The sequence below is a fragment of the Mus musculus genome, chromosome 3 (assembly GCF_000001635.26).
Source record: "Mus musculus strain C57BL/6J chromosome 3, GRCm38.p6 C57BL/6J".
Classification (NCBI taxonomy): domain Eukaryota; kingdom Metazoa; phylum Chordata; class Mammalia; order Rodentia; family Muridae; genus Mus; species Mus musculus.
In genome coordinates, this window is record NC_000069.6 from 53218495 (window position 1) to 53245255 (window position 26761).

At 43.7% G+C, this 26761-nt stretch overlaps 1 protein-coding gene across 1 annotated transcript in view; it reads left to right on the forward strand.

Moving 5' to 3' along the window:
* Nucleotides 1-26761, forward strand: part of Lhfp (lipoma HMGIC fusion partner) — a 220133-nt gene that overhangs the window by 176948 nt on the left and 16424 nt on the right. Inside the window, exon 3 of the mRNA NM_175386.3 lies at nucleotides 13236-13334. Within this exon, the coding sequence (NP_780595.1) occupies nucleotides 13236-13334 (99 nt within the window). The remainder of the gene's footprint in view (nucleotides 1-13235; nucleotides 13335-26761) is intronic.

The following is a 26761-nucleotide window of genomic DNA, read 5'->3' on the forward strand; positions in this document are numbered from 1 at the left end:
AACCATGATATATAAATATATCATATATGTGTGTGTATATATATATATATATATATATATATATATATATATATATATATGTGTGTGTGTGTGTATGTAAATATATCTTATGGATATATGTATATATATAAACTATAGATATGTATGCATAAAGTATATTTATATTTCATATATATCCATAAGATACATTTATATGTCATGGTCTAAACCTTGAGTCTATATCTATTATTCAGGTTGTCATTTGAGTGAAGTTCATATTTAGGCATTTAGATCTTTAGGCTGTTGATTCTGGAGAGACGGCTCAGCAACTAAGAACACTGGCTGCTCTTGCAGGGGGCTTACGTTCAGTTCCCAGCACCCATGTAGCAGCTCATGACCATCTGTAACTCCAGTTCCAGGGGATCTGCCACCCTCTTCTGGCCTCCATAATATTCATGCAGGCGACTACCCTTACATGTAAAATAAAAAGAAATATTTTAAAAGGTTGATTTCTGATTGTATCTTCTACCCATTCTTCCATTCAAATGCAGAATTTAGTCTTTTCAAACTTTGTTCCTAGTATTATTTGAATATGCTACTTATGATAATGTTTTTTAAATTATGAGTAACTTCGTTGTAACTGCCTGTCCCTGAATATAAAATATTTATTTTTGTTCTCTGCTGCGATATACTTGGAAGACACACTAATATATACATTAACATATACTGTATATTTTATAGTCAAATGTTTAAAAATCACCAAAGACAATATGTTAGCTAAGAAAAATTCAGTTAAAGTTTTACAAATTGAACCCAGTGGAAACAAGATTCTCAAACAACTTTGAAAATGTACTTGGGGCTGACCGTGAAACCACAGATGCGAAGTAGAGAGTAGTCGTTATCCTTGACATTTCAGGAGGGAAGGAGAACAGAGAGGAAAACCATTATAGACGTCCTGAAAGAAACTTCTTCCCAGTTGCTGTCTGTCAGCTATTCCAGATGGCTGAGCAGTGCTTCAGTGGAATTTACAGCATTTTTAAAGGACCTGAGGAAAACACATGGGATTCTTACTCTACAGTCCCACAGAGTAGAGAGAAGGAATCTTTCTCTCTCTGTCTCTGTTTCTCTCTCTCTCTCTCTGCCTTTCTGTCTCTCTCTGTTTCTCTGTCTCTCTGTCTCTCTCTCTCTGTGTGTGTGTGTGTGTGTGTGTGTGTGTATGTGTGTACGCACATGCTACTCATCAATAATATTATAAGATGCTCAGATTTTCTAATACTTCACTAGTGAAAGGGTAGTTTATAAGGAAAGTTAATTTAAAATTCAGTTGAAACCTGTTGTAAACATTATATATATAATATATATGTATATATATTATATATATAATATATATATATATATTATATATATATATATATATATAATGGAGTTATGGATATTAATGTAATAAGGTTTGTTAGCTGTTTCTTCCTGCTACATCTGAGACTTTTTTTCCTGCCTTTTAATTCTTTAATTGGTGGAGAAAATGAACCTGATCAAGACCTGAAGGCTGTAACGTTCTGGCACTTGCCGTGTGGGTTCAGGTTGTTAGTGAGGCGAGTGTTTTCTTCTTCAGGCTCAGCATTTTGATTATGTCAAAACTGAAATAAGCCCCTGCAGTTGAATCCAGACTACCAGACCACCTGAGTGAGTGTCTCAGCCATCTGCCACTGCTTGAGTAGATTCTTCTACTTTGGTTCTCTGCTGTCTTCAGTAATTTCATGCTGTTAGGATAGCAATACTAGGGAGAGGAGCCGGGCGTGGTGGCGCACGCCTTTAATCCCAGCACTCGGGAGGCAGAAGCAGGTGAATTTCTGAGTTCCAGGCCAGCCTGGTCTACAGAGTGAGTTCCAGGACAGCCAGGGCTATAGAGAAACCCTGTCTTGGAAAAAAAAAAAAAAGTAATAATACTAGGGAGAGGAGATTGGTAAAACACTGTGTGGCATGCACAAAAAAGTAATAATACTAGGGAGAGGAGATTAGTAAAACACTGTGTGGCATGCACAAAGCCCAGGGGTCAGTCACTATCACTGAAAACCAATGATCCTGGAAAGGGATGTGGTTTTCGCCTCTGGTTGGTCCTCTCCCCATGTGCCTGTACTGAGAGATGCTTTGTGCAAACATGCTGGACCACCAGCTACCGCACATCAATTATGTGCTGTGCTATCATGTACATTCCTTTGATGTCACACCAGCTACAAGTCGTCCAGGTAGCCTTATTCACAATAGCACAGACAGTATTCTGAGGCTCAAGGACTGGCTATCCTCCTCCTTCACTCATTCTGAGTAGTAACTGATGCAGTAATGCTTTCTGCAGCTACATCAGGGTCAATCTAGGTATGCACATTCCCACTTCTCTTTTCTCCCCATGGAACTTGGCTACTCAAATCTCTCTGGTGCCCAAGTCGCCAGCGCTTCCCAGGGGTCACCAGTCCTTGGGTCCTCTGTGTATTATCAAGACAAGGTACTTGGTGTGTTCTGCTTAGAGCTTCTAGGTCTTCTGCCTATCTCCATTTAAACAGGACACAACTCCTAAATCTGCCCCAGTTCTTGCAAGAGGCAATGTGACAAAAACCTGTTCTCCAGAGTCAGTCTGATTGGCCCTTGATCTCACCACTGAGGTCCCTGGTGTCAGTTAGCCCAGGGATCCTGGGAAGATTCATGATGAGGGCATCAAAGTGCTTCCCACGCTCAGAACAGGGCCCTGTGAAGGAAACTGAACTGGTTGTTTATCAGGAATCAAAGCAAAGATCTGGGTGCCTGGCAGGCTGGGAGGTGGCTGGGGAGAGCATTTGATTTCAGGATGCTGGGTTGTGCTGTCTTTGAGGCCAGATATCTGCCCTCGAATCCCAGAATTTTGCAAATCTGTTCTATAAAACAACGTGCCCTGAAGGTAGAGCGCGTCCCTGTTGTATAACTACTGTTCTACAGATAAACGCTCCGTATAACGTTCCTTCCACTTCGTCAGACTATCACGAGGTGGGAGCTGCATGTCTTAGTCTGTCCCGGGGCTTTAGACATGTTTTATCTAACCCTCACGATGACTCTGTAAGAGGCAGTCCATTGTATGTCCATTTTATGAAGAAACTTCTAGAGCTCTAGTTTAAGACTTGCAAGGCCAGTATCTAAGAAGCAGCAGAGCAAATATTTGAATGCAAGGCTGCCAGGCTCCAAAGCCCTCATCCCAACAGTTTTCCACTGGAACATTTTTCTGCGGTTGGGCACACACTTACTGGAGTACTGTTGGAACCAATACTGCATTTTCCAAGCAAGGAGAGAAGGAGCCAGAGTTTGCAGTGTACTTAAGAGTTCAGCTTTTTATTTTTGTTTAATTTCTGAAAGGGTATTGTTGGAGCCTAGCCCTGCTTTTTTTTTTTTTAACTTGCATGCTTAATTGTGATGGTTGTTTGACTTTTTAAAATCATTTTAAGAGTAATTCATTTTGCACACAGGGATCCTGAAGGAAGGAGACTTTTACTTAAAAGTGAACTCCACTGTCACTCTGGGCTTTCTGAAGTGTCTTGTGAGCTCCCTTTGGGATTTCTGGGTCGGAGAGCCAAGGCAAGGCGTTTCTATTTTAATGTGCAGGAGAGTCGTTTGGGAACTGTGAAAGGATTAGAAGTGCCCTTTCTTGAGATTTGTGCATAAATCATTTTCCAAAGTTGATGGGTCCCAGTTTCAGTGCCTTCTGGGCCAAAGGATAGAGAATAATGGATGGATAATGGCAAACATTTTGCATACTGCAAGAGGGCAGTGTATGAGAGATGACAAGAATTATATTAGTTGAGGCTCCATACTTCCTTAACAAATACTCTTTCCCCTATGTGGCCCCCACAAAAGGATGGATTTCCAGATCCATAGAGAAATGGGAAAATGGGCAGGTCAGCGATAAGCAAACGGATAAACCAGTTCTAAAGCCCTGCTGACCTTAGACCCACTATGGTCAGTGAGCAGATGTTGGCTGTCCATTTCTATCAGCTCCTCTAAGAGTTGAAACTTTCTCCTATCAAGTTAGAGGGGGATGTAACAATTCCCAGCCACAGATCTGTGGTTGGCTCTAGAAAAAGGTTTCTATTGTGAAGCCATGAACAAGCAGTAAAGTATCTTTGCTTTTGATGAGATTACAGTATTGTTTATGTGATCATCCACTCATGAGCACCTGTAGCCACTAATAGAGACTCTAAAATCAACCGGTACCAACTGAAGTCCTTGTGTTTCTCCTGCAATAGCATGATTGTTATAGCCCCCGACACAATCCACTGCCATCCTAAGCTGTTATTGTATGCCATGCTCCCAATGCTCCAGTCATAAGCCCTGAATGTATGGCTAATGACAATGATGCAGATTTAGGCACCATGCTAAGGGACAGAAATTATTAGGTGTACTTTGTGCAAGAAGATCTGAGCTCAAGAGAGGCCAAAGGCTCATGGTCACATATCTAACTAGGGTGGTATCTAAATCTGGCAGAAAGCACTTTACAAAGCCCTTGCTGCTTTCTGTGGGTCCTAGCCAGTGGCCTCATCAGGATCTGTTCCAGAGCAGCAGACCAGAAGTTGCATTTTAACAAGTGCCCCTAACCCGGGAAGCTGGTCCTCACATGTATTGCTCTGTACAACACACTGGAAATCTGAAACTCCTGTAACTTTGATTTTACTCCTGATACAATGGGACACCATTGGGTCAGTGGAAATAACTGTCTCTTTGGTGAACATGGTCCAGAAACCTTACAGTAAAAGCCAAGAACCAAATGTGTCAAGCCATAGCTGTACACTACCCTTACTTCTGGTCATCGCGGTGGTGGGTGGCACCTAGATAGCTCCGCGTGCTTCACCTCATCAGTTCTGGCTCTATTTGACTGGTATAAACGACGCCTCCTCTAGACATAAAACAGTAGCAAGAAAAATAGAAAATGAGCAAGCCGGAAAGGCATCAGTGTGTGCGACTGATGTGACTTGGAGAGCAAGTGTCCGGTGCTCACCGTGGTAGGGATAATCCTGCTCAGGCCTTCTCTATTCTTTCTTGTAAGAAGAGAGAAAGAAAAGGACACTACCAGCATCCTGCCCGTATATATATGACAGCACACTCACCACACTCTCCTGTCTGCAGGACAGACTGACAGTTTCCAATTGAGACCACTCACTGACTCTCGTGATCAAGGACTGTGCCACTTCTTCACCAACACCATCTTATTCGATCCCTGCCGATGCCCAAGGCAACGCTCTTCCCTCATTTTGTAGCCCCTGGAGAGGTGGCTGATGGAGCTGAAGTGCTTGTAGCCCAGGGCTGGGAAGCTGATGCCTTGGCTTGCCTGACAAGTGTCACCTGCAAATGGCAGTACCCGCCACACTCTCATCATCAGAAACAACTTGTTTTCTCTGTACCCGAGATTGCCTGGGACCCTGGAAAGAGAAAAGATGACAAGCCACTCATGGCTGAAGTTAGCTCCTGAGGTTCCTCTGTGCGCTAGGAAGGCATCCTGGTGCCTGACGCCCTGTATTTGTCTTTTGTGTCTTGTGTCACATGATCTGAAAAAGGAAACGAAACAAGGGTTGATGGACCATTTGGAAAAACATTTTAAGAAAACCCAGAGTTGTCTGCAGGATGATTAAACAAAGAAAGACTGCCTGCGATTAGATCACACATGGGTGTCGGTGCAGAAAAGAGCACACTTTCCTTTGCATTGCAGCTCTGAGGTATTACTTGTGATGACAAAGACCACTGCTCACTATGATGCCTGCAGGTACACTTACTGGACAGAGACTCTCGGAGCCCTAAAGCTCACACTGGGGTCACTGGGACCCTAAAAGCAGGGATTGGCAGGTTTTAAAGGGCCTGTCCCTTGTCTGGGGTTGCAAGCTGCCAGTTGGCTAAGACTCTCGGGACTACTGCACATGTGGATGTGGAGAGTGGAGCGGAGAGCACATGGCTCTTTTTGGGGACTCTCGGGGCTGGAAGATACTCAGAACACTGGGTGTGTCCCCTGGAAGCTCTGCAGCACATTTAGAAGTACAGGCCTACTTTGATAAGCTTCTGTATTAAATACAGGCAATTATATGTCATATCATTTATTGATTATGAACTGTTGTGTCATTTCCTCAGGCTTTTGAAAGTGACAAATAGTAATGTCACAGTGACTTGGTATTTAACAAATATTATAAGTGAACGCATGGAATGGAAGTAAGCCCACAGACAGGAGATATAATACAGAAATAACTGTAATGCAATGCAATATACAACCTCAAATAAACCGTAATGTATGCAGGAGCTCCTGGGGGGTGGGAAACCAGTAGCTCACTGCTGGGCAGCAGGGAGGGCTGAATGTTGATGTTTCTAGACTTAAACAGCACGGATTTTCATGGCCAAGTCGGAGCATTAACCTAAGGAACAGAAATGTACCTGGCCCTGCATTAATGAAGATGTTCCCAAAAAAAGACACTCATCTCTTTTAGCCTTCCCATCGGCCATTGAAACCACAGACCCCAAAGAAATAGGAGTTCTCCAGGAATCTGATGCTAGGAGAAGTCAGAGGGGGAAGAGGAACTTTTTTTCCAGAAAGAGTCCACAGTGTTCTACCAACTTGTCAGGCTGCCAGAAGGATGAGAGTGAAGCCCAGATCATGGCGATCAGTGGTGGATGGGACCACACCTTGACCATGACCTCTTCGATGAGCACATGCTTAGCTCTCTATTTCAACTTCAGTTTCACTTCAGGACCCAGGACATGGACTTGGGGGGCGGGGTCCAGAATCTCTCTTCCCCTCTTCCCATCGAATATGTCTCCTTTCCCTGCTTTCCACAGTGAAGTTGGCTCTCGATTGGCTTGCTGAGGATCCTTGGTGACCAAAGCTGACTTAGGTCACAGGCTGTGATCCCCCAATTCAATAACAAAATTCTCTTATCAAAGAGAAAGAACCCAACTTTCAGAAAAGCGAAGGTCTCAAGACAGAGAGCCAGTGGTGGATGCAGTAGTCCGGGATCTCCGGGGCACCACGGCTAGTTAGCAGTAGATAAGATATTGGGAGAGAGAGATATTCAGATAGGGCCAAAGCCACCATGTCCCTGTTTGACCTCATGCTGTGCATGTGGCTTGAAGTGGACTCATGTCCAACCACTGAGATGATAACAGATAGGAAAGAGTCCTGGACTGGGATTCCAGAGCTCTGCGATTAACCTGAGATCTCTTTTTCTTGGACAAGCTTCTTACAGTCCCTGTGCCTCAGTTTCTGATAAGTACTCAGAGGACCATGGCTTACTGGAGCCTGACCCACCTGTCTTGCTATGCAACATATAGTTTGCTTTTAGCTACATTTGTGTGTGTGTGTGTGTGTGTGTGTGTGTGGCGGTGAGGGGATCTGAAGAGTTACAGCACTAGAGCTCACTGGCGCTCCCTCTCCGTGGCTGTTTATTCTGCTATGTTTTGTAAAGGAGTCCTTATCTGCTGTGGAAACGGAGAGGGCCTCCTATACAAATTAGCATACAGAGGGAGACTTTGAGATGGAAGCTTGCCAACCCATTCCAAAGGAAACGTCCAGATAGCTGGCTGGAAGATAGAGCAGCCTTTATGAGAACAGTAAAGAAAACACTTTCCCTCAGTGCTTGTCACAGAAAAGGAGATAAAGGGACTGAGGGACGGATGAAAGTATCCAAAAGCCATAAAGGATGAATTGATGGGAAAGGCGGTGGGTGGGAAAAGTCACACTATTTTTAAAAAAAGAAAGAAAGAAAAGTGGAAAAAATTGCTCAATAGTCATGGAAAAGAAATGGGGTCACATACAAACTTTCAAGAGTAGCCTGGAAAAAAAAATAATAAAAATAAGGCTTTATGAGCGTAAGGAGGACGCCACTCTTCCCACCTGGGGAGAGTAATTGGCAGTGGCTAACTGGGGGTTTGTTCTGTCTCCTGGCTGGAGCAGTGTTGTTACGGTAATATTCCCCGGCCAAGTGTTCAGTGCGGAGCTTGAATAGAAAGAGCTCAGCAGCAGGGAAGGTTCCCAGCCCTGGGCTTGATCTTGAACCTCTGGACCCTTCACAGAGTTAAGGCTTCACGTTCACATGCTAAGACTTAACTAGCATTATGGCAGATAGCACTAGCCTTGTAGGGACACAGAGAAGAACTGGGAGTGTGTGGACAGATGAAGAATCCACACTGAGGAAGGAAGTCACTGGGCTAAAGAGTAGACCTCTACAGTTTTTATTGAAGTTATTGGGTTTTTTTTTTTTTGAAGTTATTTTTCATTCTCTATAAATGCGTGTTTTGCTACATGGGTCTAGAATGCCCATAGAGACCAAAAGAGGCTGTTAGATCTCCAGAGCTGGAGTTGCAGTTGGTTGTGAGCCACGTGCAGGTGCTGGGAACTGAACCCAGGTCCTCTGCCAGAGCAACAAGGGCAATTAGCCACTGAGCCATCTCTCCAGCACAGAACGTCGATTTCTAACTTTAGTCGGCACCACTAGGGAGTGTCTGAATCTTTGCATTTATCAAAGGTCTTTTTTTTCCCCATTAACACTGGCTTCTCTCGAAAGGTCAGTCCATGGATGTGGCTCCTAAAATATTTTGATTTGTCCTTGAATAGAGTGAGCCCCAAGCCCTGTGTAGTCAGGATGGAATGGCCTAATAGCCACTGCATTATTCAAATGGATTTGTTAAATTGCAGAATTATTCAGTCACCTAGTGCGCTTTCTCTTTCTCTCTCTCTCTCTCTCTCTCTCTCTCTCTCTCTCTCTCTCTCTCTCTCTCTCTCTGTCTCTCTATTCGTTTTTAGGAGGCAGCATCTCTCTGTACTCTACAAAATGACCTTATTCAGGATGTGTTGCCCCTACCCCCCCAGCAGACTACAGTGAGAAGGCTGGGTGAAAAGGGAAGGCTCGTCTGATGTATAATTTGTGACTTACTCATGACCTGTTAAAAGTTGCAGAGTCTCTGGGATGACAAAAATAGATTCCTTCCTAGTCCCAAGTGAGCCTGACTCTCATTGCTCCCTGGCATCGCACCTCCATTGGCACTTCCGGAAGGCTGCTGCCCCAGCTCCCAGGGCCCTTCCCACCTTGCCCCTGACTACACAGCTTTTTCAAAATGTGTGATAGTGTGATTTTTTTTTTATGATTTGTTTTTAAAGTAGTGGCAAAGGAACTTGCTTAAAATTAAGCCTGGATGGAAACAAGGTCTGTAAATATAGTAAGGAAAATCTCTATACGTCGTATTAAAGTTTGTAAGCTAGAGGTTCTATTGAACCATTTATTCCTGATGAGAAAATTAAGCAACCAGAGCTATCAGAAACCTGTTGGGTCATTAAGATACCACTTGCGCAAATACTTTAGCTGTGACCCCATTTTGGCATAGGGTGTAATGACCACACAGACAAGCCAGGGGCTTCCACACTGTGCTTTGGTTGAACATTTCTACATCCCAGCCTGGGGTCCAGCAACTGGATGGTGGCAGGCCTCTCACCTCTAAAAGGATGCTCTTGCCTTCCCATTTTGTGGCTTTTATTTTACAGTGTGGTACATTCCATTGGAGACCATAAAATTCTGGTTAACTGCAATCCACAGCTGTAGGGCAGTTAGTTGACATTTGAAGCATCTGCTCAGAAGCCTCACTCCTAGAGAGGTTAATCAGTATATCCAATTCCCTAACCCAAGAGGTCTCCACAGAGACAATTAAAGGCTAACCTTTCTGAGATATATATCACTGTCTGTCTATCCCTGAGAGCTTTAAAAATTAGTCCAAACCTTATTCAAGATGATGGTTAATTGAACATATACATACTGTTTGAGCAGTATAAGAAAATATATTTTTTAAAAAATGTATCATGTATCTTATATGAATGAGGTATGAGTCAGCTATGGACTGAGCCACACTAGGTAACTTTAGTAGGAAGCCTGTGGATTCAATTTAAGTTTTGCAGGCCTGTTGGAAGGTCAGAGAAGCTGACTTGAAGAATTCCAGAAATCAGAGGTCCAGAGATCAAAAGAACCTGATGTCCAACTGATGTCTCTAGGTGATATGGAGCAGGTGCCTGCAAGCCCCGCCTCTTAAGTCAGCTGTCTGCAAAAAGGCTTACATCTGACTGCAGGTGCCGTGGCAAATGCCCAGATTTCCCTGTCTCATCTTCTAATTCCCACACGAGAGCATCTCACTGACACACTGTGACACAGAGCTCATGCTGGCAGGACAGTGTAAAGAACAGATTTGAGAGTTAGAGTTCCTACCCATTGGCCTTACCTGAGAAAGGACACGGAATAGCTGGGTAGGCTTTAATTATTGCAAAGCAGCCCCAGAGCCTGCTCGTGTATCTGGTAAGCCTCACGCCCTTTTGAGATGTGCTCTTACACCTAGAGTCTCTCCACTAGAGTTTTCTGAAGCCATTAAAATGGTCAATTTTTGCACTGTGCAGTGTGGCATTCACTTGCCACACTACCCTTCTGTAATGAGACTGGCAGAAATGACAACATTCTAAAGAGACATTTGTGGCTCTCAGTCTATCAGACAATTGAAGCAATAGACACCAAAGAAATGGAAATTTCCCCAGGAATCTGATGTTAGAAAAGACCCCACCAGAGTGGGACCTTGTCTCCTGGAAAGGGAAAGAGATTTCACCAGTTCTAATAACACGACAGATCAGCTTACAGGATGAGAATGAAGCCCAGACAGGATGGGTCAGTAGTTGAGCAGGACACACCTTGACTGGGTCTGTTTAGATGTGCATCTGTGTGGTCTTCTATTTAAACTTGAGTCTCTCCTCAGGACCCCTAAGACTGGAGGGAATCCCCAGATCTCTTTCTCCCTCTTCCAGTGTGGCCACATTGAATAAATCTCATCTTTTTTTTTTTTTTTTTTTTTTTGCTTTCTACTATTAATTTGACTTTTCAAATTGGATTATTGGGAATAGGTGAGTGGACCTGGCTTGAGACACAGGTTATGGCCCCAGATTCAATGACACTTCCAACAAATGGGAGATGGGTATTGTTCGTATCTCCTAAAGTTTTCTGAGTCTTTGGTCTGATACTTTCATTATAGATAAGGCTGAGTACTTGAGGGAGTTGCCAGGACCCATCCCTGTGAAGCAGAGTTGATTTCTTGACTATTCTAGGTTCTTACCTGCTAACACAGACATTCATAACCATTGGTGTTCAGCCACAGATCCTATAACTGTGGCTACCAGTGAGCCCAAAGGTATCCTCTTGCTTTCTGGAGATGTTCCTTAAAATCTTTAGAGTGTAGAGCATCCTTCCTGTGGGCAGACAGTAGTAGATAACAAAACGCAGTCTATATAAATGTTAACATAAAAATTCACACGCACTGCTGAACTTCACGGAACAAATAATTTTTAAATGTGAGCATATGTTTGTAGTTGCTGTCTAAAATTCATGCACAGGGCTGGAATGTAGGATAGTGAAGGAAACTTTGCCTAAAATTCACACATACATTATGAGTTTCCTATGTACAAAATTATTGCTAATTGACATGGCTGAGTCTAGGTTTCACGGTCTCACAAAGATGGTCCCCGACTTCACAAAGGAACAGATTTTCGACTGCTTTGCTCTTTAAGGAAAGGGTCAGCTCCTTTCTGATCAGGGTACAAATCCAGCATCCAAGGGGACAAGAAAGTGCTTGGGGACTTGGTGATTAGTGAATTAGAATAGTTCTTTCCAAGTCAGACAAGGAGCTATTGGTGACTTACATGTTAACATTTAGAAATGTTTTTCACACTTGAACAAATTCTATCCCAAACATTTCTGTACTCGTTATCCTTTAAAATTTACTCACAAAAATCTCAAAAAAAAAAAAAGGTGTCACCTATTAAGAACTAAGTTTCTTATAATGTTCTTGCATTGATTAATAAATATGCCGGGGACTCAATTTGTACAAAATTTGGCATCCTGCATAATTAATTCTCTTTTTATCTAATGGTAGGAAAACTAGCTTGGGAAATATTTTCCCAATGGGAGGAAGCAGACCAGTGGGGTATTTGTCTGCTCAGCAAAACCTTGCCTCACTGCTTTGTGGACAATGTTTCAGACAAAACATGGTGTACGTCAATGCGCTGTAGACAGGTCACACAGTAGCTAGTGATTTATATAGAGAATCCAGAACTCTCAGCTCAGATTCTCTGATCCTTTTTTTTTTTTTCTTTCTGAAGACCAGGGGATAGGTTGAAAGGATGGGTACTAAGGCAGGAAATGAGTGTCACGCTGTGAGGACTGTCTCTCTTTGTGGCTTAGCTCAGTGTTGGTGGCAGGGTGTGGGGAGGGGGGCATGAACTGTTCTGCCCCAGATGGCGGTTAGAGAAGCAGTCTACCCAATAGGGGTAGAGAAGGGTGAACACTGGCCAGAGAGACAGGATTGATTCAGTGTGTCAGTGTTAAGTCTCCTGTTGCCGTATTTCTCAGCCATGTTACTGTATTAAAGTGTGTGCCTATGTGGGGCTGCTTCTGTGGTGTCTGAGAACTCCCATTCTCACCCATCACACAGCTGTATTTCGGTGCTTCTGGGTTAGCATCTTTGGGTTGTGGTTGATGGTAATGCTCACTGATTGACGAGATCTTACTGTCAGATTAACTTATAGAGTCTCCTGGTGAGAATTTAAATCTCTTTCTGGCTCTTGTAAAAACCATATGCAAAATTAAAGACTCACAGGAAGCAGTTGTCATAGTCTGATTTACATTTGATTTACATTACATAGTTTGATTTACATTAAAATAAAACCACGTTGCTTTTACAGGGAGGTGCAGATTTAGTCTTCCATGTGTCCGCCTTCTAGATCATTCCTGAGCTGTGAGGAACAGGCAGTGCAAGTTCACAGGTCAAGGGCCCTGTAAAATTTCACAACACTACAACATACTATGTTGATTCTTATATTGGCAACAGAAATTCCACTGAACAGTGCAGGGTAACTTACTAACGTTGCTTGCTCTTGAATTTGTTCTCCATGGGATTAAAGGGATTGGTTGGCTTTTTGCAAGTGTGATTGAAAGAAACTCTTTTTAGTTCCTTAGCAAGACTCTGAAGGCTTTTTGTGCTCTTAAAAGGTAAAATTGGAAAGAAACTGAGTTGTTACTATTTTTATTCTTATTTTAAGCAGACTCAATATTGTTCTTGGAATCTGACTTCACATTGCTTAAAGGAATTTAATGTGGTGTTTTTAAGGAGCAGGCGCTATGGCCCTGTCGTGTTCTGCACTTTGATTTGTAAAGGCTTTCTATTTTACCTCCTCTCCACAGGCTTGCTGATTGGTGCTGGCTGTGCCCTCTACCCCTTGGGCTGGGACAGTGAGGAAGTCCGGCAGACTTGTGGCTACATCTCTGGCCAGTTTGACTTGGGTGAGTTCTCGTTATTCTTCCTAGAAAGGGGGCTTATCTGGAAGGAAGACAGTCTGGGGCTGTGTTTGGCAGGCATGCATGCATACATACATATGCATGTATACACATATATACATACTTACATAATACATAGATACATTTTCACTTGTTGATTGAAGAGTCACTGATACCCTACTGTTCGCCAGCACTATGATCTATATTGCAGAGTCTAAGAAAAAGAAATGGCCTTGTTCTCCTGAGCTTTTATATCCTCTGATTAATTTGTTCAAAATCATATATTTATCACTCATTATACACGCTAAAAATATCTCGAGGGAACTCACAGGCAAACAAAGCAATCAAGGAAATTACGACGAGGGTAAAGTTTCTCTCTGGGATGTGGAGCACTTTGTGTAAGGGGAGAGAGAGGCTGGAGGGATGGCTTAGTGGTTAAGAGCACTGGCTGCCCTTCCAGAGGTCCTGAGTTCAATTCCCAGCAACCACATGGTGGCTCACAACCATCTGTAATGGGATCCAATGCCCTCTTCTGATATGCAAATATACACGCAGATAGAGCACTCATATACATAAAATAAATCTTTAAAAAAAATAAAAGAAAGAAAAAGAAAGAAAAGAGAAAGAAAAGTAAAGAAAGGGGGGAAGAGAGCAACAGGGTCTTGAGCACAGAACACGTGGGTACCAGCAGGGGATGGACGCTCCTGGCAGCAGGGCCCTTTTCGACTCTGCTTGTCTGTGTGCTAATGAAGAAGTTCGGGTGTTTCCACTGAAGAATAAAAAAAAAAATACCGACTGAGAACATGGGCCCCGGCCAGATGGCCTAATTCCCCGGAACTTTTGGGAAAAACAACCACAAAATGTTTCAATGTCCCAGGTGCCTGGAAGTAAATATCCGCCCCTAGACTTCCCCTATTTCCTCTCCGATCTTCCCCCTAGGTTATGGTTTTTGCCTTTATAAGCCTGCTGGAAAATAGGGTTGGGGTCAGACTCCTCTACCCCTGCGTGGTGTATGGTTCTCGACCTCAGCATGCTGGTTTGTGTGCCATTAAAACCTCGTGTGTTTGCAGCAAGCTTGACTGGTGTGGCTTTCTGGACTCGCGATTCCTGAGACTGGAGTAAGGGTCTCCCTTCGGGGGTCCAACACCACTTGCTGCTAAGTGCATGCTACTCGCTCTGCAGACTCATGCCCTGATTTCTAATGGTGTGCATGCTACATAGTAGTCAACAGTTTAATTTGTGGTAAATAGGGACGGTTTTATTCAGTCGATAAAACTTATTCCAATCTAACTACCCCTTATTTCTTTTCAATTGAGGAAATAACTAAGTTTATTTCACTTCCTGTTGCTTTAAGGTGTGCTCTAATGAAGTATTTGATTGAGTGTTATCTCTGCTGAATTGTGTTCCTTGGAGTATTTTTCTGAATTTGGTGTTAATAGATGAAAGAGTCAGGCCTTTAAACACTATTACCTAGGTTCATGACACAGGCCCCTGTAGCAAAAGGTAGATCAGTAAGGGAAAAGCATGTGCATGTATTTAAAATAAGTGTTATAGGACCTCTGCTCTGATGAGAAGGTAAAGACATTGTGCAGATGCTAAACCCATGGCTTCCTGGTGCAGGGTTAATGGGCAAGTAGGTAGTCACAGAGAGCTGTGATTGGGCAGAGCTGTGTGGTGTGTGAGCCAATAGTAATAGCATGAGTAATTAGGTAGTCACAGAGAGCTCTGATTGGACAGGGCTGTGTGGTGTGAGCCAATAGTAATAGCATGAGTAATTAGATAGTCACAGAGAGCTGTGATTGGACAGGGCTGTGTGGGATGTGAGCCAATAGTAATAGCATGAGTAATTAGGTAGTCACAGAGAGCTGTGATTGGACAGGGCTGTGTGGGATGTGAGCCAATAGTAATAGCATGAGTAATTAGGTAGTCACAGAGAGCTGTGATTGGACAGGGCTCTGTGGGATGTGAGCCAACGGTAATAGCAAGGCCATGTGTCCGTCTCCCTCTGTGTATGCCTGTTAACGAGACATGGATACCCTTCAGGTGCAGACACGTGTGGCTTTTATGCCCTGCTTAGAGGGAGTTCACAGTCTTCTTGGGTTTCATGACCTGTCTGGGCAGAAGGGCTCAGGCAGGTCAGCATATCTTTCCTGCCTCTGCTCTTCTCCAAAACTCCAAGGTGTCTGTCATATGTGGGGCAGCCAGTCTGTTCCCTCTGCCATGCGGATCAGAGGCTGAGCTTCTCCTGCTCAGGCCTCCCCTATCACGTGCAATTTACTGCCCTAGACATCCGCCGCTCACATAAGGCATTGGATTCCAAGAAGAAAATTCTGAGAGAACAGGCCTCATGGTGTTTATCATATCCTAAATCAGTATTTTTGAATTTTGATGTTATGGTGTTGATGACTGTCTTTTTCCTGTTAATATAATGAGCTGCATAGCTAACCCGTGTTTAAAGAAAATAAGCAGATAACGAAAAAAGTAAAAAGAAGTGAGACTGTGAAAATGAAGTAGCTTCCCTATGGCTTACTGGATGACAGTCACCCTGCTTTCCTCAGGGGGACACCGGCGCCCTCAGTAGAAAGCAGTGTAATATGCATAGCTACTGCAAGCAACAGCTTGAGTCTCCTCTCCCTGCTTCGAGTACAAGCTTGCCCGAGTTTGGATTGCTTTTGCATAGTGCATACTATGTCCAGGGGTAATATTTTAAAATGTTGTTTGGCTTTTCCTTTCCCTGGTGTTTGAAGCATTCCTAGCTTCTTAACACGGGCCCCAACTTGACCGGAATCCTGTCCTCTGCTGACCTCTTGCTTTGATGCATTGTTGAATTAATTAACAGAGGGTAAGGAGACTGGCTGGACCCTAGTATCCTGTGCTTTATCAACAGTGCACACCCAAAAAAAAAAATGTCCAATTTTAAAAAAATTGAATGTCCTCTTTACTGGTTTTTTTTGTTTACAATAATTTTTCAAGATTTGTTTAAATTTACATATATAAATAAAAACATCCTCTTCTGCATGTCTATGTGTCAATGTGCCTGCAGTGCCCTCAGGGACCAGAAGAGGGCACCAGATGCCCTGGACCTGGAGATGCATGGCTGTGAGCTGCCATGGGAGTGCTGGAAATAAAACTAGGTCCTCTGGAAGAGCAGCCAGTGCTCTCAACCTCTGAGCTGTCTCTCCAGCCTCTAATTATTTATTTACTAAAACCACATTAGCTATTCAAGAGCCTATGTGATTTAATTTCTGCCCATTTGTTTTTAAGTTTCTCTTAGACTGGATGATGGGGGTGGGGGGTGAACTGACTCTATCTCAAGATTAAAACGGCTCTAGGTCCCCTGAGTAAATAGCTTTTGCTTATTGAGCTGTTTTTTTTTTTTTTTTTTTACAGGTTCTATTTTTAGGAACTCTGACATTTCTTTTTCTTTCAAAAGACTTCAGAGGAGAAGCAGAGAACCATTAGTAGACCTGTCCCGCATAACTGCTCTTGCTTACCTCCTGTAGGAAACTGTCGCCCTCCCTCATTACAGGGATCACGCTGAGCTTCGGGACTTTAGTGATGTCTCGAACTGTGATGCTAACTTGTCAAGGCCCCTAGGACAGGGTAGATAAGCCCAGCAGACGGGGAACACTCAGAGTCCTACATTCAGCCATACCTGATGAGGACCACAGTCGCCCCTTGCTTCTGCCACTTATGAGAACCTGAGTTTATGTCTCCTTCCTCTGGAAGGAGACAGTGTATTGGCACAACTTCCTCCCATGGGATAATAGAGCCTGGAGTTCACCAGACCATTCACAGGGGGCCAGGGAGACAGCATCAGTAAAAAATAAAACAAGTCACTATTTATTGCCCTTTAGGAACTTAAAACTAGAAAGAGAGACAAATATAAAACATATAATATGCACCTGTACTGCTCAGTTTTAATTGTTAAGTTGACATTCCAGCATCACCTAGCAAGAGAGTCTCAGTGAGTGGTTGTCTAGATTAGGTTGGCCTGTGAGCAAGTGGGGGTTATCTTGATTGCATTAGTTAAGGTGGGGAGCCCTGCCCACTGTGGGTGGCACCACTTCCTACTCAGGGTATTCTAAACTGTATGAGATTAGAGAAAGTAAGCTGGGTTTGGCGTGAATGCATTGTTGTCTTTTCTCTTAATTATGGGTGACATGTGGCCAACTCCCTCAGGCTCCTGCTGCTCTGACTGCTCTGCTCTGATGGACTGTGAGCTAAAACAACCCCTTTATCACACCAAGAGGTGTGATGGAATTAAGACTTCTGAAGCGTGTTAGACGGGAAGTGTGGCTGTTACATCATTCATGCTGATTGCCTTGCTGATGCTGTTCTACTCCAGCTGCTGAGATTCGGCTAGAGGTAGGACAGCATTTCTAGAAAGAGCCAGATTGTAATGCTTCCAACATGGCGAATGATGCGTCTCTGCCACGACTACTCAACCCAGCAACTGGAACATGAAAGATTATGGACAAAGGGCAATATTTATTTACAAAGGCAGACAGTGGAACGACAGGAAGATGATGTGTGATCCCAGCCAAACATGACCTGTCACACATTAGAAAATTGTTCCTCTTTGAAAGGGTATGCTCATTCACTGATCCTTACAGCAGCCGGTGATGCCCTTGGGACAGTGGAAAAGCAACTGTACACACAGCCCTGTTCTGTTATGCTACTGTGCTATATAAATGCCTTGATGGGCAGCAGAGGAAAATCATGTGGTGAGCACTGCAGATCCCCTGTGACCCACACCAGTCTGTGCATCACGGAGTCAGTGACTCTAGAGATGCTATCTGAGGTTTTGGAGAAAAGGGTCACATGCCTATAGGAGAGGAACCAAAACCATGCTGTCCTACCCTGGCCTCGAGACACACACACACACACACACACACACACACACACACACTCACACACACTCCAGAAGGGAGTACGTAAGCAGCAGAGAGGAGCAGAGGTGGACAACAGAGCCAGCCCAAGATCTGTCACCTCTGAATCTTGTCTTCCCTTGGACCTTTCAGACATTGCTCACACACCGATGTTCATTTCCCTAAGGGCGCTGTGTGCTTCCATTACTTACTTGTAGCTAAAAGCAGCTTGATGTTGTGATTTACCAATACTAACTCAGGACCGCATGACCTTCCCTGGGGCGGGGGGTGTCACAGCTGAACCCTCATGGCTGTATAGGATTGGCATGGGTACGGATTGAGCCTGGGTGTCCTTGAGGGTGTATGGACGGTTAGGCTGCAGGGAGGTGAATGGATTCGGCCCGAAAGGAGCCTTCTTTATGTTTAGATTTTCTGTTTCAGCAGGGTTTTGTAGAAGCAACTTTAGAAGTTAGCAAGGACCTCCAGAGCAAACATTTTAACTGTCCCAGAAAATGTATGTAATAGGCAGGAAAGGTCTTCATAGAAAGTTTACATTCGTGGCCCTAATGCAGTATAGAAAGGGTCTAGCTCAGACATGTCTATGTCCTAGAGAGGAAAGAAAAGACTGTTTACTGATGATGCCGGTGTTTTGTTCTTTGCATGCCTAGGTGTTTTCCTGTCACTGATTTGTCCAGAGTTTTCATATTAACGCCAGAGCTTTGAGCCAGCTTTGCAGTAGTAACTGCTTGGACCAATCAGACAGCATTGCAATGCTAATCTTCCAATGACACTGATTTATGAGGAAGAAAGACGTATTTATAAATTTACTCATTTAAAAACAGGTTGGACAGTGAGTGTCTGAATCTCCACCAACCTTGCATCCACCTTGACCGTAGTTATCAATCTTTGACAAGAGAATCAGAAGTAGTCATGTTGAGAAAGTAAATGTTTCATTCTCATATCTCACAAATTATTATTTTCTCAGTAGTGTTTATTTTTATAGATTTTTTTATGTATATGCGTGTTTTGACTACATGTATATATGTGCTTTGTGTGTGTGCCTCATACCCACAGATGTCAGATTCTCCTAGATCTGGGGTTACAGACCATGGGTGCCTTGTAGGTGCTGGGAACAAAGTCCAGGTTTCTAGAAAAATAGTGCTTTTAACTGCTTAGCCATTTCTCCAGCCCCCTCGCACTGGTATTTTAAATACTGATCATTTACATAAATTAGGATGCTTTTAAGGTTAGATTTAAAAAATCTGATTTTAATTGACAAAAACAAAGAGGACATTTCAAATGGCATAAGACAAGACCAGGCAAGGCAAACTTACCTGGGCAGGGTCTCAGAGATGCAGGCTGGGGTTCATGTTTGAGAACCATCTGCAGAATGGCTGCAACCATTTGTCATCTATAGGCTGGCGTTAGCCTGAGCTCATTCTCCTCACAGACGTGTTTGGCACTGATAGCTCTGAGCACCATAGTTCACATTGGGCAAGCTGCTCCCCAGTAATGCAATAGCATCCCTCCCCCCTTCTCTCTCCCTCCCTCCCTCCCTGTCCCCCTCCCCCTTTCCCTCATCTCCCATCTCTCATCTCTCCTTTTCTCTCCCTTCCCAACTTTTCAAGTTGGGTCAGCCTGGCTGCACATCTACCCTCAAACAGCAAACTACTTCCAGGGATAGTTTGTCTGAGTTAGTTTCTTATGGAGATTTGTGAGTTGCCATCAATGCTAAGAAGAGAAAAGCCACCAACATTGTCTTCCTTTGTCAGGCATCAGAGTTTATTTCATCCTTGTAGCCTGTGGTTATAACAAGGATCAATGGTGGTTTGTGCTGTCTCCATTATTTGTTGAGAGAACAAGAGTGTAAGTGATAGAAACAATCCAGGGAACAACAGAGCACCTGACATAGAAAGAAAGCCTGGGAGAGATTTGCCCTTGATGGGGCTGTTTTGAATATGTGCTTTTAATGTGTTCTTTTTTTTTTTTTACATATTAAACCTGGGGTGCCCATAATCAGATTGTCAAATTGGTTTAATTCATGCCTCAGAGATATCTTTATCCAGCGAAGACTTTATAATTATATCCTTATGTTCAAAAGGAGCGTTTCAATTAATTTGTCTTGCTAATTTGCCAAGTAAATTTGAGTAATTATTGCTTTCATTTTGCTATTTAATTTGATTAAGAAGCCACTGTGTGTTCTGTCCTGGAGATCGTGCTGCTGGTATGTGCTAAGCATCCCAGCATTGGAAAGATGGGGGTCATTTTTTGCATTTCCAACCCAAGGAAAAATCCTTCTCACTGCCAATTAAATAATGACCACTGTATTAGTCAGGGTCCCATAGAGTCACCAGACTTATAGAATGTATCTATGTATTAAGGGAATTTATTGTAATGATTAACAGTCTGCAGTCCAACTAACCCGACAATGGGCAACTGTGAATGGGAAGTCCAAAAATCTAGTAGTTGCTCAGTCCTACGAGGCTCATTGTTTAGGCTGGTTTCTGTATAAGCTGGAATCCTAAAGAAGTAGGTTTCAACAGATGTGCTGGCAAGTAAGTGCAAGCAGGCAAAGAAGAGTGAGTCTTCCTTCTTCCAATGTCTTTATGTTGGCCTCCAGCAGAAGATATGGCCCAGATTAAAGGTATGCACTACCAAACCTGGATTGACAATTTTAGATCTGCTTGTCTTAGTCTCCTGGGATTAACAGCATGTTCCACCATGCCTCAGCCTGAGCTTTTCATGGTCACTATGCCTCAAGATCTGGATCGACAGCGTGTGTCACCCCATGTCAAGATCCAGGTCAGAAGCCTGTTGTGTCTCCCAGCCTCAGGATCTGGATCACCGGTGTGCCTCCTACTTCTGGATTGTAGTTCATTCCAGATGTAGTCAAGTTGACAACCAAGAATAGCCATGACAATCACATACCTCTAAACTCCTCTCTTTTAGCTGTCTGATCCCAGAGTCATACATTCCCTCCTTAGACCTAACTACACTTGATCTGTAAGTTATATGAAGGACAGTGGGTAAAGCTGAGGAGGAAAACAGTTCCTCCTACTCCAATCCTCCCCCCACCCCAATCCTTTTCACAGTTTTGAGCTTTTTCCGAGCCTGGCATTCACGGTGCCTTTCCAGCTGTCTTCCCACTGACACCACAGAAGCCTCCATTAGTAGAAACAATGACAAAGACACCTCTGCTTGACCTCTGTGACATTTACTATGACCTACATAATATGGGCTATTTTTACAAGTCTCCTGTGCCTCGTGTGGATGTGCTACCTGCTCCACATGCAGGCAGCTCCTGCCTCTGACTGTCATGCTGCAGTCAGATGTTCTCTTGTTTTGTGTTTGTTTGTTTCCTTGTCTCAGGCAGAACTACTTTTCCCATCCTTCTGTTTAGCAGCAGACTCGTCTTAGCCAACCCAACAGTCACCGCTTAAAGTAAGCGCATAGTCTCATTATGAGACAGCTATTTGTGAGGCTAACGAATGGTAAGATCTGAACACACATCAGGACTCAGCCAGGAAGCCTGGAGAGACTGGTCTGCAGTTAAATGTGTGTGGTGCTCTGGCAGAAGACTGGAGTTTGGTTCTCAGCATCCAAATTTAGTGAGTCACAGATGCCTGTCACTCACTCTGAGCCATCTGATGCCCTCTACTGGCCTCTGCCGGCACCCTCACTCATGTGCTGCACATGGCTCATCTCTGGACCAGTTCCAAACTTTGGAGGCTTAAGACCAAGTTACTGAATATCATCTAGGAGTTCCTTCATGGACCTGGACTCTCTCAATTAAGACCCCAGGCCAGGAGGATGTTAGAGCGAAGTCAGGCAGCTGTTGGGGGTTCAGCTGAAACCTGACCTGAGTATTCCAGGGCATCTTGGAGAACTCAGGAACCAAGCTTGAAACGATACAGAGAGATTGGCCAGGAAAGTCCAGTTGATTGGGAAAAGCACTCAGGTACCGCCAAGGCAAAACAAAACAAGACAAACACACAACAAGCAACCAACCCATCAGCGTTCAGGTTACTTATGCTTTCTGGTAACCTCTGCATACTCCCCAGCAAAGGGAAGAACAACTGATTCATTTCTGGAACATTCACTCAGCCTACCTTTTCCAGTGGTCCCTCTGGCCATTACATTAGAATGTGGGCACTTCTACTTTGAGCTATCAGTTAGTAAATGTGTCTAGTCCCTCTAAAAGGAGAGGTTGCTGTGTTTCGTCTGGCTGAATGCCTAGCTCTGTCTGGTTCCCTCAACACACTTCTGCAAGCGCATCTCACCCAACGGCAGGCATGCAAGTTCAAGTAGCAAAGTCACAGAGGTGATCCTCACCTGTGCATTGTGTGTGTCTATCATCCACAAAGGGCGGGGGGAAGGGTGCGGGGGGGGGGGGGGGACCAGGAAAGGAAGGAGAAAGGGGAATGGGAGGTGGAGACACCTGGCTGCTAATTCTGAACAAAAAAAAAAAAAAAAATCTGATGGTTTCCAGATTATACCTTGTTTTATAGATTTTAGTATTTGACACCCAGATAGGAATAAAGGCATAACTCCCTGAGGGACTCAGCCTTGGTCACTACTCAGAAAACAGGCAAGGTATATAGTTTAAAAAACCAGGCAATAAGTTTTGAGAAGTTACAATTTTTGCCCCTACAAGCCTGAGATGGAGAGATGCTGCGCCCCCTCCCCCGTCCGCCCTCCTCAGTTCCTTGAAGCAATTTCTGGCAATAAAATTCAGCAATTCCAGATAAAGAAAAAAAAAAGTCATCATTGTTTTTTGAAACAAGGTTTCCCTGTGTAGCCCTACCTATCCTGGAAGTTGCTTTGTAGACCAGGCTGGTATAGAATTCACAGTGGTATGCCTGCATCTACACCGAGACTAAAGTGTTGCGTCACCACAAAACCCGTGTGAAGTAAGATTTCTTGATGTTCAACCAACGAGTGCTGGGATTGTGCTAATCTCTTTTAGAAGAGTCTTCATTTGTTATAGTGCCTGTTAGTCATGTGTCCCTTTTAAACACCATAAAAAGCACTTACGGAAACTTAAGGTCAATGCCACCCTAATGGTTTTTATATGTTGTTGATGGCTCCCTGCTGTCTTCTGCTTGGATGTTAAGTTTGTCCAGAAAACATTTTAAATTGAATTGGTCTTGGGGTGTATTTTTGAGGTTTGGGTTATTTCTCAGAACTTGATCCTCTTCAAGTGACAAGAAGAAATGGACCATTGAAACAAAGTATCAATGGTTAAAAGAATCCTACCTTTGAAACAAAGTAACAAAGGTTAAAGGAATCCCAGCTTTCTTTCTGGCTTTGTTGTTGCCTTTCTGGGAATCACAGTCATTTCAGAATCGTGTTTTATAGCACCACCTTGTTCTTTGTTCCTGTGTACTCTATGTCTTTTAGAATGTTATATTTTACATTTATTTATTTATTGTGTATGAATGCACTCACTTTGGTGAACAACTGTATATTTCAGCCCATGGTACTGCAAATGAGTTCAGTGTTACAGGAATGCTTGACCCACAGATGGAGGGAGAGCTTGTGGTCTTTAGACAACTTAGCTTATTGACATAGGTTTCAGAGAGCTACTGAAGTTTCGTGTGATTTTTACATGTTCTGTGCATGTGTGCTTTTAAGTTTGTATTTCTTTATGCATTTATTTTCAAGAGAGACCATTCAGAGCTTTGTACTTTGTTCAAAGACATTCTTGATGTCTGGCGATTCAGCCCTTCTGGCAGACAACATTGGTTATCTGACCTCGGAAAGTGTAATGGCCTGAACCTTAAACTTAAGACCCCTTGGGAGCCTCAGATCTCTCCAGGAAGACTGGAAGCTGTAAAGACCTGATTCATTATCTGTGAAAGTGCTTGCAAGGAATGCTATGAGGAAAACATCCTTATTTCAATAAGTATTGTGCAAATAAGTCCCATGTAGAGTTCTGACTTTAAGTCACATCTATGAAAACATGACCTGTCTTCCAGGTGAGTTGACTCTCTGCCCAGTTACCCCTGATCCAGTTTTATCTGCACTGTGTGGACATAGCCCCATGAGTATTGCCATGTTTCTCAGACTCAGAGTTGAGGTACTTGATTCTGGGCTGCTTTCTCAGTGTCTGCAGTGGTGATTTGAATGAGAAGTGTCCCCTAAGGGCATTTGAGCATTTGGTCCCCGGTTGGTAGCACTGTTTAGGAAGATTATGGAACCTTTGGAGATGGGCGCTTGAGGAGGTGCATCCCTGGGGGTGGGCTAGAAAGGTTTATAACCTCGACTGACTTTCAGTTCTCTCTGCTTCCTCCTCCCCCTGCTGTTGCATTGGCACCAGGCCTTCCCAACCACAATGGACTGAATCCCTCTGGGACCATAAGCCCAAATAAACCCCTTCCTCTGCAAGCTGCTCTATAGTTATAGTATTTTATCACAGCAGCAGAATGGTAACTAACACATCTTTCTTGTCAACAGACTTAAGAGACACCACAGAGGTGAGGGGTTTTTAGGAACATAGCAGTTGCCAGACATGGATTTTTATTGGTGAAGTGTGTGCCATGCTTAATTAGCACGATGAATCTTTTACAATGAACATTCACTGATAAAGACACTTAAGAGTGAAGATTGCCTGAAGTAGCAGAGTCTCCCTGTCCTTTCATGGGAGGCATCTAGCTGCTGTCTAGGAGTAGAGGCATCACACCAACCACAAGTGGTGTTTAGATTTACCAACCTGTATGGCATAGGTTCTGAGCAATCATAACCCATGTGGCCACAGTGATGAAGCAGGCTCACAGAGACCTCTTGCACGGAGGCATCAACTCTGGTTTGTGGGATATGAAGCTAGGAATCTCCACCATCTTCAAGGGAAGAAAAGACAAGTGGGATATTAGGGGGACTTTGGCAAAGGCAGTTTCCTTACCAGGAAACAGGTAAAGAGTAGTGCAATAACTGAGTCATCTTCAGTGATGAACTCCAGCTATGGCCTTCGGCTTAGATCGGTATCCACCACTTGATCTATCTATCGAGACATGGTTTCTCTGTGTAGCGTTGGCTGTCCTAGAACTCACTCTGTAGACCAAGCGGGCCCCAAACTCACAGAGATCTGCCTGCCTCTGCCTCCCCAGTGCTGGGATTAAAGGCATGTGCCCCTCCTGCCTGACACCACTTGATCATTCTTAAAGAGAGTGTTTTAATCTTTCTATTGAAGGATGTACGAGTGTGAATGGCCAAGGGGAACACAATCCTTCTTGACCCCTGCAGTATTTGCCAGTGGTGTCTTTCCTGCACACTGGTGGCCCAAACACAAAGAGCAATCTTGAACAGTTTGATAAGCCACTTATCTTTCATTTGCTTCAGTTTGCTTTGATTCCACTGTGTAGTTCAGGCTAGCTTTGAACTTGTGATCTTCCAACCTTTCTGCCTTCCAAAACCTGGTCTTACAGACACATGGCACCATGCCTTGATGAGTTGTGTTACACCTGCTTGCTGGTGTTTGTTTGCTTGTTTGTTTGTTTGCTTGTTTGTTTGTTAAATAAGTGTATGTACAGTGGAATTCGGTCTGAGGCTTGCTTTTATTTATATCTTGGAAATAAGGTCTTCGAAAAAGAGTGGCTAACCATTCACCATCTGTCAGATTTTACAATGAGTGTTGGAATTTACCATAAATAATTACAAGATTGGGCTGGAGAGATGGCTTAGTGGTTAAGAGCACTGACTGCTCTTCCAAAGGTCCTGAGTTCAAATCCCAGCAACCACATGGTGGCTCATAACCATCCATAATTAGATCCAATGCCCTCTTCTGTGTGTCAGAAGACAGCTACAGTGTACTTACATATAATAAATAAATGAATGTTTAAAAAAAAGGATCACAAAATTGGGCTTAACTGGATTTGGTTTAATTATATTCCCTTGATTTGCCTTCCAAGCATGGTGAGACTGTAGAGGGAAAATCTCTTAGCTCGGGGCAGATAGCCAGCATCAAAGTCCTGCCTGGAGCCACTGGGTTCCCAATAGTTCATTGCCTATGGAGAGTGAGCAGACGCCACTCAGTGTTCGGTGGAAATGTGACACAGACAGGGTGGGAGACTTGGCGCCATCACAGTTGAATGCTGTCTCTCTTCAGACAGGGTTGTGACAAAACTTCTGTGGGTCTCACCAAGCAACAGCACTGGGAGACAGACTTGGGGTTTTGGGAGACATTCTTTCTTTGGGTCCACCCAGAAATCCAAGAGCAGGTTTTTCCAGGAAGACTCTGCCTTTATCAAAGCATCCCAGACAAAAACTAAAGGATGATCTTCATGGTCTTTGAGACATGAACTAAACTAAAGGAAGCCTTGTTGGTTATTTTAGCCATTCCCATCTGGAGATCAGCTTCTGTGTTCATTCACGGTGTGAGCCCAAAGGCCACCTCTGTTCACTCAACCAATGACACACAAACAGATATCTCTAGTAAGGCTTTTAGGTTGCTTCAGTGTTAAGGGGCAAAGATCATAGCGCATGTGATGGCAGATACCCAGCTGGCCAATGACAAAGGGGAAACTGCATTTAGTAAGAATGGTACAAGGAGGTATGTTAACAGGT